Genomic DNA, 18,416 nt, shown 5'->3' with positions numbered 1-18,416 from the left:
AAAAAAACGTTTGGCTTTAGAAAATTTAACTGGGACATAATTTTTTCCCAATTAGTCAAGCTCTGTTGCATACCATATTTTTAAATATTTATAATATAGTTATGGCAATGGCATATTTTTAAGTTTTTCTCTGTGCCTGAAAAAAGTTCTTGTGTATTGACCCTTGAACAAAAAGCTGAACACCCATGCTTTGTATGGTTATTTTAGAGCAGTATCCAGCATTTTAGATCGCAAAACTCGTTTCTTACTATCCCTGGTTTGAAGGGTCTGGGAACCAGTTTCCCAGGGATACAGTGTCTGTACTGTCTACATTATTTTACTGAACGAATTAAAAAAAAGAATCAAAGATTCAACTATTTTGAGATTATTCATGGTTTTTGCTGTTTCTAGGTTATGCTCATCTAATCTTGTTTCATGGATTTATAAATTTTTAATTTTTAGGGCCTTATTAACTAGTGCTGATCTTACATTAGTGTATGGAAGGAGATACGGTATGGTGGGAAGGAACGGAATCGGCAAAAGTACGCTTTTGAAGATGATTTCAAGGTGAGCTATGAGAATAAAATATATTGTTCTCTCACACAATTGCCATCAAACTATAACATCCATTACTTGCTTTCATATGAATATGTATTTCTTTTCATACTTCCCAATGAAATTTAGAAGTACATCCTAAACTAAATAAATTCAATGTATTCTAGTTCCCAGCTCAAAATTCCATCACACATAAGTATCCTGCATGTGGAACAAGAGGTTGTTGGTGATGATACCACAGCGTTGGACAGTGTTCTTGAGTGTGACCTGAAGAGGTATAGCCTTCTGCAAGAAGAGAAAAACATAACAGCGAAATTAAATGCAGATGGGTAAGTACATTCTCTTCTATGTTTTTTTTAATATTCATATCCAACTTTTGATCTCACATTTTTTTCACTTCTCCATATGATAAAGTTTACCCTAGTTTTTAATGTTTGTCTATTTTCCCAAAATAATTTGCAAGTGAAATTTTGTTATTGTATCTTGCAAGTTTTAACACTGACTTTTCCAAGTGTAAATTTTTTTGATCCTCACGTGTTATGCCCATTTTTATTTTCTTGTATGAAGAGAATTATAATTGGAGCAGAAAGTTTCTTGAAAAGTATTGTTTTATGATAATTTTGTATGTAAAGTATTGATACATATAGGGTCAACCGAGGTTAGTGTGGCAGCTGGCTCCATTATTGTCTCCTTTACTCAAAAAGGAACATATTCCTGCACTGCCCCCGCCCCCTTTTTTTTTGTCTCCAAAGAAGGGCTGAAGATGAATTCCAATCTCAGATTGTGGTTTCAGGGGGATAGAAATGAAAAAAAAAAAAAAAAATTGGGTAGTTTAAAAATTATTTGTTTTTATTTGTTAAATGGAGGGGGGGGGGGGTGTTTGCCCTCTAATTATTGCCACAACTTCAGAAAAAATTAATTAAATCTAGGAATTCATTGAATTGGAGTTTGTTTAATTGGGGTCAAACTATTTCTTTCTTCAGGAGTTTTGGTTAGGAAAACGACCAAGCAGATTTTGCTAAGAATTCTGTTCAAGTTTTGGGGTTCAATTAAATGCCATCAAGTACTAATTTTTCCCTACTTCACTCTCTTTCAGACCTGACCTCAGTGATGGTTCACTTAATGCCCGACTACAAGAGGTTTATACTGAGCTTCAGCAAATAGAAGCTGATAAAGCTCCAGCAAAAGCATCTGTCATACTTTCAGGTTTAGGTTTCTCTCCAGAAATGCAAATATCTGCTACAAGGTTTGAAAACTTTTGAAGTTTTTAAAAAAAAAAAAATATCTTATAATTCTTTTTTTTTTAACAGCATAATTTGGCTGATCTTGCAATGTTTGTTTTTCATTATACATATTGCAGCTTTTAAAAATGTTATATTTTGTATTGAAGCAGCATATTTTGCACTTTGAGCGATTCACAGTCACTTGTTTTTCTGAAAAATAGAATTATTGATACCTTAATTTTGTCTGCATAACCCATGCACTATCCTAGTAAAAAACATGTTTTTTGTGCTCAGTTGATAGTATAAATAAACAATACAGTGATATTTTATTAACCTTGTGCTTGCTGAATTAACCCTTAAATTCATGTCTTTGCATATGTGCAAAGAATCCTTTAGACATTCATTGGTACAGCCAGTATGAAGATAAAAATTCAGAATCAACTTTGCACTGAGGTCATATTCTTTTTATTTTATATCTTGAATTGTCTGGTAGCTGTTCCTATTAACGGCCACAACTCTTTGTTTGTTGCAGAGCATATGTGACTGTGATTTCGCTAATTTGTTAAAATGTTTTGTTTGCATTTCTTTCTGTTTTTTACCTTGAAGTTTGCAACCCAAATTTTTTTTTCTACTGTAGTTTGAATCACAAAGAAAGTAGTTATATATTTGAGTGCAATATTACTTGAATACATTTATTTTATGAGCAATTTTTGAGGTTCTATATGGCTTCTTTATAGATTTTTTAAAATTTATCTTCCTGCCTGTTTATATGTGCCATTAACTATGAAAAAAAAATTCAGTTTAAAAAAAAATTTGAGTATTTAAGAGTTTTGAATTGATTTTCTCAATTTTTTTCCTGTTATTTCCCCTTTTGATCTTTTAGTTTAGTCATATTAACCGGAAAATGCATGAAAATAATTTTTCATGTATGTTTTCTGGACATGCCCATGTCTGTAGAAATAACATTAAAATTGAAAAAAAAAATACTATTCCGTAAAAGTAGGTGATTTAAAAAAATAGTAATTGTATGGCATAAGTGCTGAAATAAATGAAATTTTATGCAATCGTTTACATAAAGCTTTTTTTTTTTTGTAAATGAAGTTTAGACTCGGACCTTCAGGAAAAAATAAATGAATAAAATGCTTTCATGTAAGGAAATATTTTTCTAATTAATAAAACTGATTGGCCATAAAAGGGTTAATTGCAATGCAGAAACAAAAATTTCAGTACAAAAATGCTGGTTAATGTAAAAATCCTCTATAACTTTACCCCGGAAACAGGTTTGGGAGAAGTCATTCCCCTGCATTAGCCAGCATACATCAAGGGAGACCAGTATGCCAGCAGATTTGATTCACAGATTCTGGGAAATTATTAAATATCTTTAATATAAAAATCCATTGAATTGGCTGAATCCATGCTGTGATCCATATTAAAACTCACTTTTTCTGGCATGCCAGGAACGAACCAGACCCTAACAATAAAAATATCTGGTGTTCCCAGAGTTTGGTGGCATGCATATGTTTTATCAATATTCCATTTTATTATCACTCATTCATCCTCACCTCCTGGTGGAAGAGTTTTGAAAACAAAGGGCACAATAACCAACAAACCCATAAATATGGACAGACTTGCATTCAAAAAGCTCAGAGACTTATTATAGAAGAATGAATCTATTCTATCCGTATTCATTATTCCACAATAAAGTAAGTCTCTGAACTTTTTGAACGTAGTAGTCCTTTCTAACTTTTTAGCTTCTGTGAGCGTTTTCTCTTCTCTTGACTATAGACAGTAAATTATAGTAATTAAACTAACAATTTACTTTTATTGCCGTCAATCTTGTTGTATAAGAATAAAGGTAAATCTGAATTTATTCTGGCTATTTTTTTTCCCCAATGCAGAGAATTTTCTGGTGGTTGGAGAATGAGGATAGCGTTAGCAAGAGCGCTATTTTCAAAGTGAGTTCTTACATCTGTTTATTTTATTCTTTCATGTGTGGAATGTGTATTCGTTGAAAATAAATTTTATTGTAATATATTATAATTTTATGTACTTTATTTTAAAATACTTATTTTAATTCCATTTTAGGCCAGATTTGCTTTTGCTAGATGGTAAGTTTCTTTGTTTCTGATGAACGTTTAAAAAGTAATTGAAACTTGTGCATAGTGGTAAAAACAATTGACAGAAAATTCACAGTATTTATTAGCAATAGAGCAGGCTGATACATTCATTATCTATATATGATAGGAACAGTTTTAGGGTTAAAATTAAAAGCACCTTGTGCACGCATGGATACCATCTGTTCAATTTGTTTATGCCTGAGCTACACTTTGTGTTCACAGATTGTGACGTCATTGTATACATTTAACACTACTTTGTCTTACATTTAACACTACTTTGTCTTACATTTAACACTTTTTTGTATTTGTAATAATAATTTTTATTTTTTATTTTTTAGTAACTGAAATAATCTTTACCAACCATCTCCGTTAAAATTACAAATTAAAATGGAAAAAATATAAAAAAGGGGGGGGGGGATCACAAAAAGGTCACGACGGCCAAAAGTACATCCTCTTTTAATCTCTTTCATAAGAACGTATTTTGGTATACTTCAATTATATTTTTACATCTAACTCTCTGGATGGGGTCGGCAGAAGCAAATAATTGTACACGCCGAAGTTTAGTTAAGCTGAGGAGGAGGAAACAATTTTTTTACATCTATCATCTTTAAGAAGGATGTAAAACAAGATTTAATGATTTCAATGGCTTTCTTTCCATCCTAGTTTGTTGAACATTATTATGATTTTAAAAAAAAAACATTTTTTGTATGATCTAAGTAGTCTCCCTCGTTATTGTCACTTACTTTTTTCCCCTGTCAATGCTATTTTCAGAACCTACAAACATGTTGGACATGAAAGCTATTATATGGTTGGAGAATTATTTGCAGGTTAGTCTGTGTGAATATATGTGCTTGCCATTCGTTTCATTTCTGAGTGTCGTAGAATTTTTTTTAAATGAAAAAGTTGCCTTTTTTTCTGCATCCTTATTCATTTTCCTATGCATTGCATCCTACATTCTTTTGATTATTATTAAAATGAAAACAAAGCAATGTAGACAGCTTAAAGCAATATTCTGGATTAAATTTGACTAAAATACTATTTTGGGTTTTTGCTTAGTTTTTTTTTTTCTTTCATTTTTACTTTTGTTCATGTTTGTGTGTATACATTGAAGTATTTGTTCACAGACATGGGAATCTACAATTTTAGTTGTTTCCCACGACCGAAGGTTCTTGGATTCTGTGTCGACGGATATACTCCACTTCCACTCTCAGCACATCGAAGGCTACAGGGGCAACTATGAGAACTTTGTGAAGACCATGACGGAAAAGCTCAAACGGCAACAGAGGGAGTATGAAGCCCAGCAGCAATTCAGGGAGCATGTTCAGGTGTGTGGAAATAATTACTTTCCTTATACATTCTTGACATGCCATTCCAATTGTTAGCCTTTCACTGTCAAATTTAGGATGGTCACAACGAAACCATGAAGGCAGATCTTACTTTTAACAACAACTGTTTTTATTATATTATAAAAACAGAATCCGGCTACTCATGGGCACAGTAGCCCAGGTCAGTAAGATACTCACCTAAAATACCAAATGTTTAAAGGTGTGGCGAGTTTAATACCCATTTCATCATTGTTCAAAACTTTGACACTGTCACAACAGAAGTGGTGCCATGACTGCAGAAAAAGATTGCTATCATAGGGAGTCCCACACCAAGGATTTAGCCCACCTACCTCTCGGTGAGAATGAAAAAAAAGCTGGAATTGGCAATAAATTGTATGTCCTGGTCTAATTAGCGCACGTGTGCAGAAAATTACTTGGGGCAACAAAAAGGATCAATGACTTTACTCACTCTCACTCTATGCTTCCACTGAAACTCTTATTACTGTCCGTACCATCTTAAAATGTTTACTGTTCAAGATCTCACATCTCAGGATATTGCCAGGTATCTTCATCCTTTTCAACTCTATGGAGCTCAATCAATCCCTTACATATTGCAGTGACACATTTGCAGATTCACTTTTGTCTTTGGTATGCTTCTCAGAATTTTGGTTGCTATTAGTTATCCATACTTTTTAGGATAAAATTTTTAGCCCATGAGTTTTTTTTTTACCTTTAGTGACTTTAGTACTTATTGTCAGTCATTAAAAAAACAGTCATCTGGTTTTATTAACATAATCCCCCTTTTTTTAATTGGATTTCTATTCTCGAGTACAGGCCCCATCAAAATTCTAGGGCCCCCATGCAGCTGCACCTATTGTGCACCCCTAAAAATGACTGATTCCATTTGTAAACATGACGAAGATGTTTTATGTATTAACACTAACTAAAACACTTGGTTGGGCTAATTGGTATTGATTATGTGTCCTTCCTGTTGTAAAATATTGATTAGTCTATTATGCTGCGTCTAACAAAAAACTTGTGTTATTGTTAATTTGACTCATCAAACTATCCTATAGCATTGAAGGTTCCGGGACCACCTGGAGATTGACACAATTTGGCTCATAGGAATTTTACTTATCATAAATACACTGTGAACTCTTGCTGCACAATCTGATGATTTGCATATTGTCTCTAAAGCCACTCTCAAATTTTTATGCCTAGATTATTTTTTCATTTCAGCTGTTCATCGATAGATTCAGAGCTAATGCCAATAGGGCATCGTTGGTTCAAAGCAAAATAAAAATGTTGGAAAAACTGTAAGTGTGATTGAAGGGTTTTTTATTGAACTGTTGGTCATTGATTATAATATTGTTTTGTTTGTGATTTGACCTGTGATGTATTTTGATGTTTATTCATGGTTTTCTTCACTCGACAGACCAAAACTTGTGGCAGTAGAAGTAGATCAGCCAGTCTCATTCAAATTTCCTGACCCAGAGTATCTACAACCTCCTGTCTTGCAGTTAGATGAAGTGTCATTTTCTTATGTTGCTGATAAGCCTGTTTTGAAGAAGGTTGATCTTTCTGCAAATATGGATTCAAGAATATGTATAGTGAGTTCCAATATCTGTTTTAAAATCACTTCACTTTCACTTTATTGCTTCATTTCGTTACATGAATACAAGATGAGACAAAAAAAAAAAAAAAAAAAAAAAAACAGCCAAGGGGTCTAGACCAACCAGACCCATACTGGTTAACATATTGCAAGTTGATATTTATACTTATATAACACAGTTACTTATTAGTGAACAATATCAACAAACTAAAACGGAAAAAATAAATGCTAAAAAAAATGCAAAAGGGAGGATTTAAAATTAAATCGTGAAACAAAACTTTGACATGATTTGTAGTATTTTTGGCTACAGCAAGGATAAGCTGGGCAGGAAGAGATCTCAGCAACGGGATAAGTCCAGTGGCAAAGTTCTGGCTACAGCAAGGAATGTCCAACTATATGAAATATACATTACATGATTTCCTTATCAGTACTAATAATAAGAATCAATATAATGTTGCAATGTGTAAGATCGAATAGATTCATAATTTAACTGAGTAGGGAGCATAGGACACATCAAAAGAAACTCTCAATGTCAAAAAAAAAAAAAAATATTAAATAAGTGGTAGTGAGTATATATTGTTAAATCTCTTTGAGAACTGTTTAAAGACAAAGCAAATTGTTTAAAAATAATCAAATGCATTAATAAATCAATCTATGCATTCAAAGTATTTTTGATTTTTTCCCTAATTACAGTGTACACGTAGATGCCAATGCTTCCAAGTTTTTAGCTTTATTAAAATCTTCTCGTCGGAAATCAAATTCTTAAGATTTTTTGTATCTTCATAGAAAAATCCCTAAAAGTCTTCAAATTCAGCTTTGTTTGAGTGGAAAATCCCTAAAGAAAATACTTTCAGTCCTTGCAATTTTAGGCTGAGCCAGTTTTCTCGGAAAATATAGGGAAATCAGGATTTCAAGTACGAAAAATCACTAGTTGGCGCCAAATATGATAACAAAAGCGAGCGAAGTGGCTAATTATAGCTAAAAAAAATGTGTCCTGGAGAAACAGGACATATATATGGTCACCCTTTTAAATTTCAAAAAATGTGTCCAAATTTTCCCTTTTATTTGTTTGACATGTTTTCATTGATGCAGAATGTGTCATGTGATAAACTACAGATTTTTCAAGTCTGTGAATTGGCACCTATGGTGTACATAATATTTTTACTATTGAATCCTGTTATATTAAAATATGATATATATTGGGATAATATACATGGTCATGTTGTTTTATCTAATTAAGTTCCCCCAAGCAGAATATACCTAAATGACATATATTGTTGAACAAATAGCACTGCTGCATAACAATCCTAAAAACAGTTTTAATAAAGCAATGAAAAGTACTCTTCAGTTTAGAAAACTTTATTATAGAAATTTTTGCAGCCTAACATTACCAGTCAGAGGAGAGTTCCTTGCAGAAAAATGTGAAGCATTCTGCTTGAGGATTAAGAAAATACTTTTATTTACCCAATATACTGTGTTTAGGTTATTAAACTATGTCCCAGACATTTGCAATAAAAAAGGGTTCTACTGTTCTTGTGTGAACAGAAATTGGAGAAAATATTGCATCTGGGAATTTAAATGTAAATTATTATAGAACTCTTAGGAAAAGCCAGTTTCTGTTGTATAATGTCACTAAAAGTTATTTTAAAAAAAATTAATATTCTTATCACCATTTTATTATCAAATGACTTCTCTGGCATGAAGTTTATATTGTGATGGCCAGATGGAAGATTTTCTGGTTTTATGTGTCTTTTATTTATTATTTATTTATACAATATATTGCTTGGTCAAGGCCTATACAAGGGAATGCAGTGGTGAAATTTGACAGACGATTGATGTTACAAAGGAAATCAGAAACTGTTGTTCAATCAATAATGTTCGACGGGAGGTTGATTATTGTTCAAGGAAAGAAACTAAATTTGAAGCAATCTGTGGATGCAAAGATGGGTTTCAATTTTTGTGAATGTTTAATTCTTTCTGAAAAGTATAAAGCTGGAGTTAGAAAATTCGAAGTGTCGATATGAAAATGGCCATGAAGGGTTTTGAAAGGGAAAGTTAATCGAGAGGTATATCTACGGGGGAAAAGCGGTTGCATACTGATAGTGTAAGAAGAATCAAGGGGAAGTCTTTTACGAGTAATTTTCATAAAACTGTTTTTGAAGAATTAAGGGGCAATTGCCAGGATGAGCACCATTCCAATGTCATGTTGAGTCTCGGACACTTTGGTATTTAAGAACTGTAACATATATTGTTTTGATGATCATGCTACCATTGCCAATGTTTTTTTTAAATTTCTTCCACATAAAGGTTGGTGACAATGGTTCGGGCAAGACGACACTTCTCAAACTGTTAACTGGTGAATATGACCCATCCAGTGGAATCAGACACGCACATCGACAACTGGTTATTGGATATTTCACTCAGCATCACATCGATCAATTAGATATGAACATCTCTTCTTTAGAGTTTATGGCCAGAAAATTTCCAGGTATGAAAAAAAAGTTTTTTGTCTATTTTTTTATTAGTGTATGCAGTCCTGAATCTTTAAGGTGTCTGACAACAATTTCGTGTATTTTAGTGTATGAATTTAATAATTTAATTAGTTACGAATTTAATTTAATAACTTCTAGTGGAGGTATAAAATCCATTCGGATTATTTATACCTCCACTAGAATCTATTAGCTTTTCTATACTTATTATATTGGTGGAAAAATAGGTAAAGGTCCAAATCAAAATATATTTTCACAGTGTCCCCTGTATCAACTGACATGCCAGTTGATACAGGCTCAGAGAAGACAGCTTTTGAATTTTAGTCTTGTCCATTCCTAGCATGTCGGAGAAAGCAAAATTCAATGATATCCATCAAGGGCTAAATAAATAAGTTAATTGGAATGAAATCATAGTTTCCCCCTTGGAAAATACGTTTTCCCCAGGAATTTGATAAAAATTATAAAAATTGAGCATTAACTTAGTTTTTTAATTTGACTTACGTCAACTCAATATGGAATACAGATACTGTTTTCTACATGTTTTTCTGCTCGTTTAAACATGTATTGCTCAGTAATTAAAAATAAAATAGTTTTGCTTGTTTTTGTTTGTTTTACTCACATTATCAAAGAATACAAAAATCCTTTGCAATCTATTTATATTGTTTCCATTATAATCTAATCGATGTGAACATCTTTATAAATCAAGATTTGTGGTTTTAAAATAAAACATAAAGCTATAACTATCTGAATTTAGTTCGTAGAACAAAACAGATCCTAAAATGCAGAGAAACTTGACAAAATTCAAACCGGTCGATTTAATTGATTCTTGTAGTCCAGATATCTAAGAGCTATTCGAATCTGTAACTCAAATTTTTACAGCACGTCAGAGAATATGGGTATTCCTGGCATGCTGGTCTCCCTTGCTGTTTCTCAGCATGCCTGCTAGTTCGGGGGGGGGGGGGCGATACAGTACATTGAAAATAAGCCAGCTCAATAAAAAATAAAATAAGTTTTATTTTCACCAAAACTGAACAATAAAGTAGAAGATAATGCGGAGTAGAAGCAGTAAGCAAATTATATTCTGGGGCAGTGGGGCAAAAACATAATTGTTACCTTTAATGCAAACATGTTTTTTACAGTCTGTCACAAGACCATCAGTTATTAGAATTTTAATCGATCCTCCATTTTGTTCTTTTTTATAAGGTAAAACTTCTGAAGAATATCGTAGGCAACTGGGTTGTTTTGGTATCACTGGAGACTTGTCTTTGCAGTCAGTTGCAAGTTTATCTGGTGGTCAGAAGAGCAGAGTGGCTTTCTCGCTGATGTCCATGTTAAAGTGAGTGATGGAATTCGCTTTCAAAGAACTTTTTAATCTGTTACTAATATTCAAAAATTTATCCTTATCAAATGATAAGGAACATTTCCTAACACATTCGTACATCACCATTCTACAAACTGGTTCAATGTCGGATTTAATAAATTGAACCTTCTGGGGATCAAAGAGTAATATATGGAAGTTTCACTGTACTTTTTGCACTTTTTGCCTCTTATGATTTATTTTCTTTTAATTTGCAGTCCTCATTTCCTGATCCTTGATGAACCTACCAATCATTTGGATGTAGAGACTGTAGATGCATTGGGCAGGGCTCTCCAAAAATTCAAAGTGAGTATCAGTTTTATTTGTATAACACAGTTTACTGATCTAGCTCACTAGAAGGACAAACATTTTGTTCCACCTGAAAGGACCGATACTGGTCAAAATGACCAGAGGTTGATTTGCACTATAAAATCTTGATTTTCCTAAGTGTTTTTTTAAAGTTTGAATGCAGATATGCGTGTAAATAATCAATAGAATATAAAAACCCAAAGTTTTGCAAATATGTTTTAATAAATTAAATTTTAATTTTAACCTCTTCGCTTCAGAGGTATTTTTTACCTATTTTTTTAATGGTTTTGAATGATTCTGATTATTTTTTCATTAAGACTCAAGGTATGCGTGAGAGTGCCTATTTAATGAATTAATTTATTTTATCAATTTATTAATTTCTCCCCCATTTTTTTTAAAGGCTCTTTTGACATACAATAAAAACAAATCAATTGGGGGAAAAAATTAATTTTGACTCAAGTTTTAATACAACTACAAGGCCGCAACAGGCAGAATGCCCAATGAGGTAGCTGAGAAAAAGATGCCCATAACAAATATGGATGTCATATATTTCAAAAATAAACAGCAACCCACAGGGCTCGGCACGGGTCACTTTTTTCTCTAAAAGTCACTTTTTTAGAAGCTGGTCACTTTTATTACCTATTTTCGGGCCCAGGTCACTTTTTCCACTTTTTTTAGCAAGAAAACCTAAGTCTCGCGCTCTTTTCCGCTGTCAGTGTTTTTCTTTTCTTCAAGGAGGAACTTTACCGGTTCAAGGTCGCTAATTTTCTCCCTCCCTTCATTGAACTACGATCGTACAAGGAACCCCTATATATATATATGAAGGCGTCTTTATCTTCCCGGGAGCATACCGTGTGACGTCAGCATAACTTGATTTCAAGGCGCTTGGAAAGAAAGCTCCTTATACTTGTAGTTAAAGAGTCGTCATTTTATGGAAAAGCCGGTCGGAAAAAAATAGCGTAAAAGGCTTATTTACAACAAAGAATTTTTTCCCCTCCTCTACTACCATTCTTTCTTATTTCCCCACTCATTCTTTCATTTTCATCTTATTTTAAAATTGATCCTTTATTTTATTTGTTTTAAAAAGTTTTAGTCCTAAGGGCCGAATTCCTTTCTTGGAGCATCGAGCAAGTTACATTTGTCGTTTGTTCTATCGTTACTTTTATTAATTTTTTTTAATATTTGAAATGACGATTTAAAGGCTCATTTACATTGAGCGAGTTTATAAAGAGAGCCCGTGCAGAAACTAACTTACGCGCAGCGGGAGAATACCAAAGCGCGCCTATTAAAGATGCGTACTATTAATACGTATTAAGCGTATTATTAGTACGCTTTGGAGAATTGAATTTCACTTGTAGCTGGCCAACGTTAAAGAAGCTCGCAAGTATTTTGAATTTACTTACAATAAAAAAAAAATCATCCGACTGAAAAACGCGATCTATCTAGAAATAAAATTCGTACTATTTTTCTAACTGGATTTAAATCTCAGCAAGAAACCGTAGCCCCAGATATGATCGAAAGGAGAACTATTTATGAAAAGATCACAGAATCCTGCAATTCAACGTTTATGGAAGGATGACGTCACTCTCCGCTACCATACGAAGGTTTTTAACAACTGGCTGTTGCGAAGATATATTTTGGAAAGAGAAAATTCAACTGCCCCTGCTGGGAATCGAACCCACGTCCTTTCACTTTCCGGTCGAATTTTCTCTTTCCAAAATATATCTTCGCAACAGCCAGTTGTTAAAAACCTTCGTGTGGTAGCGGAAAGTGACGTCATCCTTCCATAAGTCGCCATCTGGTGGCAGCGTCAGCAGTTGTGAGCTTGGCCTGAGTCTGGTCTGGCCGTCCATGTACGGTCCTTTTCAGTGTACACGAGCTCCAAGGAAAGATTGAGAGATTCGTTGCCTCTGTAGTCTAGTGGGTTCGATTCCCCGCAGGGGCAGTTGAATTTTCTCTTTCCAAAATATATCTTCGCAACAGCCAGTTGTTAAAACCTTCGGATTCAATGTTTAGTTTAACCAAATAAGATGAAAATTGGTCATCAGGCTGATGAAAACTCAGTTAATGTGCATGCGAGCCGTACATAGAGGTGGATTTAACGGTGGGCACAGCGACCGCGCCTTTGGCCCCTACTTTATACTTTTTTCCTAATTTAAGGGGCGTAATATTAATTTTTTTTTATGCCCGGGGCCGTCAATAACTGACCTTTATCCGCCTCTGGTCGTAACTTAATTTAGAGCATCTTCACGATGCTGATTGTTGACTTAATATCGACATATTGCGCTCCATTCTCGGTGTTGTGTAAAAAAAGCCTTTTTAGACCTCGGAAGTTATTACAACGTTTTTGTCTCGAGTCGCTGTTATGACCGCAATAGGAGAGGGCGGGGTCTGGTTCCACGGGTGTTGAACGAGGAAGGGTGCCGAGTTTACTCTTTTTCCGTTAAAAAAATGGATACCGGCCCCGGGCGATAGTAAATTTTCGTTCGTACTTGCGGTGCGGGTTGCTACATACCGTGATCAAATCCAAAACACGGGGGGGGGCAATGCCTCGAATGGAATTTTTGATGGAATGGTATATTTAAGAAAAGGAAATAAATTCCTTTGCAAAATTATCGAATTTCACAGTCAAGGGGCAGTAAAATTACGTTTCCCCTCCAGAAAAAATATCGTATTACGGCCATGGTAAATCGGGTGCCCCGGGTGGGGGTGAATTCACTGTTTTTGTTCGTTGAAAATTACGGGAGGAGTCAGAGCTAACGTGGCGACTTTTTTTCGCATTAAAATAGGTAGCCCTGACAGCGGCATCCATAAACTGTATCAACCGCATTTATAAACCCCGTATGTCGTTGATTCGAATTTTGTGTTCATTTTTATCCTAATTTTCCGTATTTCCCGATATATTTCTATCGATTTTCGCATATTTGGTTGATTCATGTTATAAATTATATATTTTTTTGTAATTTTATGTGGCCTTTGTCAGCCATCTTGAATTGACCGCCGCAAAACGGCGATTGGTTGGCGCGGAAAAAAGTCGCCACGTTGGTGCTTACAAGGTTCATGGGAAATTTACCGGGGAAGACCGCGGAGTCTTTTTCTGTTAAAAATTACGGGGGGGGGGGGGGCAAAATTATATTGTTTCTGGGTAAAGTAGTAAATGTTTTTTTTGCTAGGGGTGTATGTTGTGTGTAAAAAAAAAGAAAAATATGTATTTACAAATTTTTCTCCCAAAAACCAATTTCAAAACTGATTTATTTTCTCCCTCGCCCAAGGGAGGGTATTATTTTGGAGCCCCCTCTGCCTGTAAAAGAGTAGACCCACCCACCCTTCCCAGTCCAGCCATAGGTGCAGATAGACTTGAAGGTCTTAGAGGTGCGGCAGATGACAATTGATATACATCATGTATACATCAGTAGGCTCTGCCATTGACGTTGGGGGGAGGATGGATTGCCCTCCCTCAACGTATAAGGGGCCGTTCAAGTATTACGTAAGCAAATTTTTAGCCATTTTTGACCCCCCCCCCCTTGGCAGCAAAATTTCTTCATCAGCTCTGCCCCTCTGAATCCTAACTCATATTTTCATAAAGGGTGGTTGATGACGTAAGCATTATCGAAACCAACCCCCCCCCCCATCGATGATGAGGTAATACTTGAACGGCCCCTAACAATTAAAATAATTTAGTTAATTTAATAATTTAAATAATTTATTTAATTCAGTAGTTTAAGTAATATTTTAATTTAATAATTTAAAATATTGTTTAAAATGTAATTTTAGTTTTTTTTTAAATCAATCATTATAGTAAATTTCTTAAAATTTGTTGGAAGATATTATACAAACCTAATTATGTAAATCAATTTGTACTAGTTAAAAAAAGTACATTTTGTATACTGTCATTCATAGCATAACATGAATGAAAAATCCACTAGAATGTAGATGGGACAAATTCTCTCATCAAATTTTGTGTTATTTCATTTTTTTTCCTTCTTTGAATGTGAAAATGTTTTCTCGTTTTGAAGTTTTTCCGGCTTAAATTGATTTTAAGATGGGTTGTGGATAGCAATATGGGGGCCATTCAAGTATTACATAAGCAAATTTTTAGCCATTTTTGACCCCCCCCCTCCCGTCAGCAAAACGCTGACCCCTCTCCCCCCCCTGTCAGCAAAATTTCGTCATCAGCTCTGCCCCCCCCTGAATCCTAACTCATATTTTCATAAAGGGTGGTTGATGACGTAAGCGTTATTCAACCTCCCCCCTTGTCATCAAAAGTCAGCAAATCGGAAACCCCCTCCCCCCCATCTATGATGACGTAATACTTTAACGGCCCCTATGGGGAGGGGAAAGGCATTGCTACTGTTACTTAGAAAGGATGTAATGTTACTCTCTCACACATAGTTGTTGATAAATTTGATAAGTTATTCAAAACTTTTCTGGTTAGCAGAATGCATTCGAGTTTGATTTATTTCACACTATTATGTAAAAAAAGCAATTTCGATGAGCTCCATTGAAATACAAAGTTTAGTGAAAACTAAATTCAATTTCAATTCATTCAATTTGGTAATAATCAAAATTCATTGTCCATTTGGTCTCTTTCTAAAATTATTTTGGTCACTATTGGGTCACTTTTTAAACATTTTGGTCACTATTTGCTCACTTTTTTAAACAATTTGGTCACTATTTTCACTATTTTTGAGGCCATGATCCGTGCTGACCCCTGAACCCAATAAAAATATAATTCAAGAGAATGAATGGAAATGTAATTCAGTTTTTAAAGAATAATACCCACCCAAAAGCTCCTCATTGCATAACTGATAGAAGAAAAAATTTACATTCTAAACATTATAATTGCAATTGTATTCGCACATTATACTTTCCACACCTCTGTTGCATTAGAAATATATTTTACACGTACAGATTTTTTATGCATTGAAAGTTTATCGCTTGTTTTGTTATCGCATAGCAGGACCTGACATTGCTGTCTTTTTCCTGGTAGACTAGCATGTGTTAGCAAAACTCTGATTCCTGAACAATAAAGGTGTCTCGGCTTTTTAGCTAATTTCAACGACAAGGTAGTTCACTTCCCCAGCTCTATTTATTTTTTCTACAAATCTACCAAGCATTTCTTGAGATTGCATAGAATATTATAGAAAATGCACATTGTCAAATGATATGCGCATGGAATGCTTTTGAGCAATCTGATCACAACACTATACTTCCTTTTTTCTTTTGGTAAACTTTGACCGGTTGAGAAATTTTTTCTCACTTTGAAAATATGTATTTCAACATTCCAATGTATTGAACATAGTAGAAGAATATTTTCATTTTTTATACCCAAAAAACATATAATGTAACATCTTTATGTGTAAACAAGAGCATATTAATAATATATTCCCCTTTATAAACACATATAAAGGGGTCCCTGATGAATTTCACGTGAAATTTTCTTTTCCCATTTTTTATTATTATTCCTACCAAGGTAGTATAATTCTGCTTCCCTATGTCAGCAAGTATTGATAATTAAAAACAATCATCGCATGCTCAAATGCGCACTAGCTTTCAGGCAAAATTCAATGGTTTGTATCACTACATATTTGGCCATATTAATATTTTTATTGTGTAATTGATAATTAAGTATGCTTCCAACTAACTGAAGTGAGCATATCTATACTAATAGAAATTTGATGCCATGATTCCACAAAATATTTGTTGTGCATGGCTGTGAAAGTGCCTAACGTTACGGTCAAATTGACCAGTGATGGTCTTTCTAGGTATAACTAAAAATATCTTTGCAATTTTTTTTTTAATTTATGACAGTTGGATAGCACAATCTTTAAGCAACTTTCGGAAAAGTCATAAAATTTCAACATTCTAAATTATCTGCTTCATCATAAAAATTTAGTGAGAAGATCGAAAACTGCCAAAATGACTGGCGTGATCCTTCTAGTGTTAGAAAGTAAGATTTTAATTAAATTTACTTGCAAAAGCATGATAGAGTGTCATTCTTAAAAAAAATGACATGCCTACATAACTTGTTGTGCATTGTCAAAGAGAGTTGCCATACTGGATGGACTGTGGAGGACTCCGAAAAAGAATGTGATATATATTGTGAGATTGAGGAGAGACAGAAAAAAATATCTGTGGTCGCACTAGTACGACTTAAAACTAGTAACCTATTTTGGCCGAAAATTGTTTTTGTTACTGTCATTTCTGTCATTTTGCTTTGGCTTGAGTCAATCTTATAGGGTACTGTTCATGTTTTGATTTTTTAAAAAAAAATAGGATAAAAATAGGGAATTTTTTTTTACTATGCTGTGATTATATTGTCTGGGGAGGAGCATCTCACTTTTTAGTCCTATTTTTCTAATTTTTTTACTGGGAGCCCTGTAGGAATATGAAACAGGTTTTTTTTTTGTTGGTTTCTTTTCAGTGCAGTACATTGCATTGCTATTGCACCACAAAAACTAGTTCTAGATAAAAAATCCTCCATTGTTCGAGAATACATTCGCACTAATATATGACTGTAGTTTCTGCTGCTATAAATGTGCGGAAAGAGGGTCCGTGACTGAAAGAATTTGCAATGTCATAGAAATCTGGGCCCTAGTGAAAACATTTGTGTGTGTTGTGAAATCGTTTAGCTAATTCCAACTCTAATTGATTTTTTTCTTGACTTCTACAGGGAGGTGTGATCCTAGTAAGTCACGACGAACAACTCATCGAAATGGTCTGTAAAGAACTATGGGTTTGTAGGAATGGGAGTGTCGCTTCGATGTCGGGAGGCTTTTCTGAGTATCGCAAATTAGTTGAAACCGAACTCGCAGCCCAGTCATAGTTATTATACTTAGCTCATTTATTATCAAATGATAATAATAAAATATATATTCAGTACTCGGTATATTTTCAGAAAAAAAAGGTTGCACATACTTTTACGAATTCTAAATTATTTTTCATTGTTTGTACATGCGTGTAAAGCAGAGTTGCTAATATTTATAACATGAGTGTGTATGTATGTATGCATGCATGAGTCGCATCTGAATGTCAGTGTCGAGAATGATGTTACTTAGTTTTCGTGTTATATTTGAATATATAGTGGGGGGAAAAAAGACGGAATATTTGTAAAGTAGTGCAATATCTTTGTGAAAGTGCTACACTTAATCAAAAGATGAGAATAAATTGATACTTTACCTCTTTGATTTTGTTTGTTTGTAATTTTGTTTTCCTTCGTAAATTTCAGGCAGGCACGGAATCTGTAAAAACTAAATTTCTGTATCTTTTAATGAATTTGTTTGAATTGTGGTTCACATAGAGTTTGTATCATAGCACTGGGATGTTTTGGTTTCTTGATGTGGAAAATGTCGGGGTTTTTTTTTTTTTTTCAAATATCGCTTATTAGTGATGCCATAGAAAAGACAGCTGATAAATATACAGCATGCAACATACGTGCTCAATCCATTAT

At 34.0% G+C, this 18,416-nt stretch overlaps 1 protein-coding gene across 1 annotated transcript in view; it reads left to right on the top strand.

Annotated features, from left to right (window-relative positions):
* LOC149083940 (ATP-binding cassette sub-family F member 3) overlaps nucleotides 1–18,153 on the top strand; it is a 32,056-nt gene extending 13,903 nt beyond the window's left edge. The window contains exons 6-18 of the mRNA XM_089234315.1: nucleotides 442–546; nucleotides 702–863; nucleotides 1,631–1,780; nucleotides 3,656–3,712; nucleotides 3,843–3,865; nucleotides 4,646–4,701; nucleotides 4,999–5,199; nucleotides 6,439–6,515; nucleotides 6,635–6,809; nucleotides 9,119–9,299; nucleotides 10,504–10,636; nucleotides 10,876–10,963; nucleotides 17,640–18,153. Of these exons, the coding sequence (XP_089090441.1) occupies nucleotides 442–546; nucleotides 702–863; nucleotides 1,631–1,780; nucleotides 3,656–3,712; nucleotides 3,843–3,865; nucleotides 4,646–4,701; nucleotides 4,999–5,199; nucleotides 6,439–6,515; nucleotides 6,635–6,809; nucleotides 9,119–9,299; nucleotides 10,504–10,636; nucleotides 10,876–10,963; nucleotides 17,640–17,792 (1,561 nt within the window). The 3' untranslated portion in view covers nucleotides 17,793–18,153. The remainder of the gene's footprint in view (nucleotides 1–441; nucleotides 547–701; nucleotides 864–1,630; nucleotides 1,781–3,655; nucleotides 3,713–3,842; nucleotides 3,866–4,645; nucleotides 4,702–4,998; nucleotides 5,200–6,438; nucleotides 6,516–6,634; nucleotides 6,810–9,118; nucleotides 9,300–10,503; nucleotides 10,637–10,875; nucleotides 10,964–17,639) is intronic.
* The last annotated feature ends 263 nt before the right edge of the window (nucleotides 18,154–18,416 follow it).

The sequence above is a fragment of the Pholcus phalangioides genome, unplaced genomic scaffold (genome assembly GCF_987345545.1).
Source record: "Pholcus phalangioides strain wild (caught in Gottingen) unplaced genomic scaffold, Ppha-v1.0 ptg000008l_1, whole genome shotgun sequence".
Classification (NCBI taxonomy): domain Eukaryota; kingdom Metazoa; phylum Arthropoda; class Arachnida; order Araneae; family Pholcidae; genus Pholcus; species Pholcus phalangioides.
The sequence above is the reverse complement of the archived record's forward strand: the minus strand, read 5'-3'. Positions and strand labels throughout refer to the sequence as shown.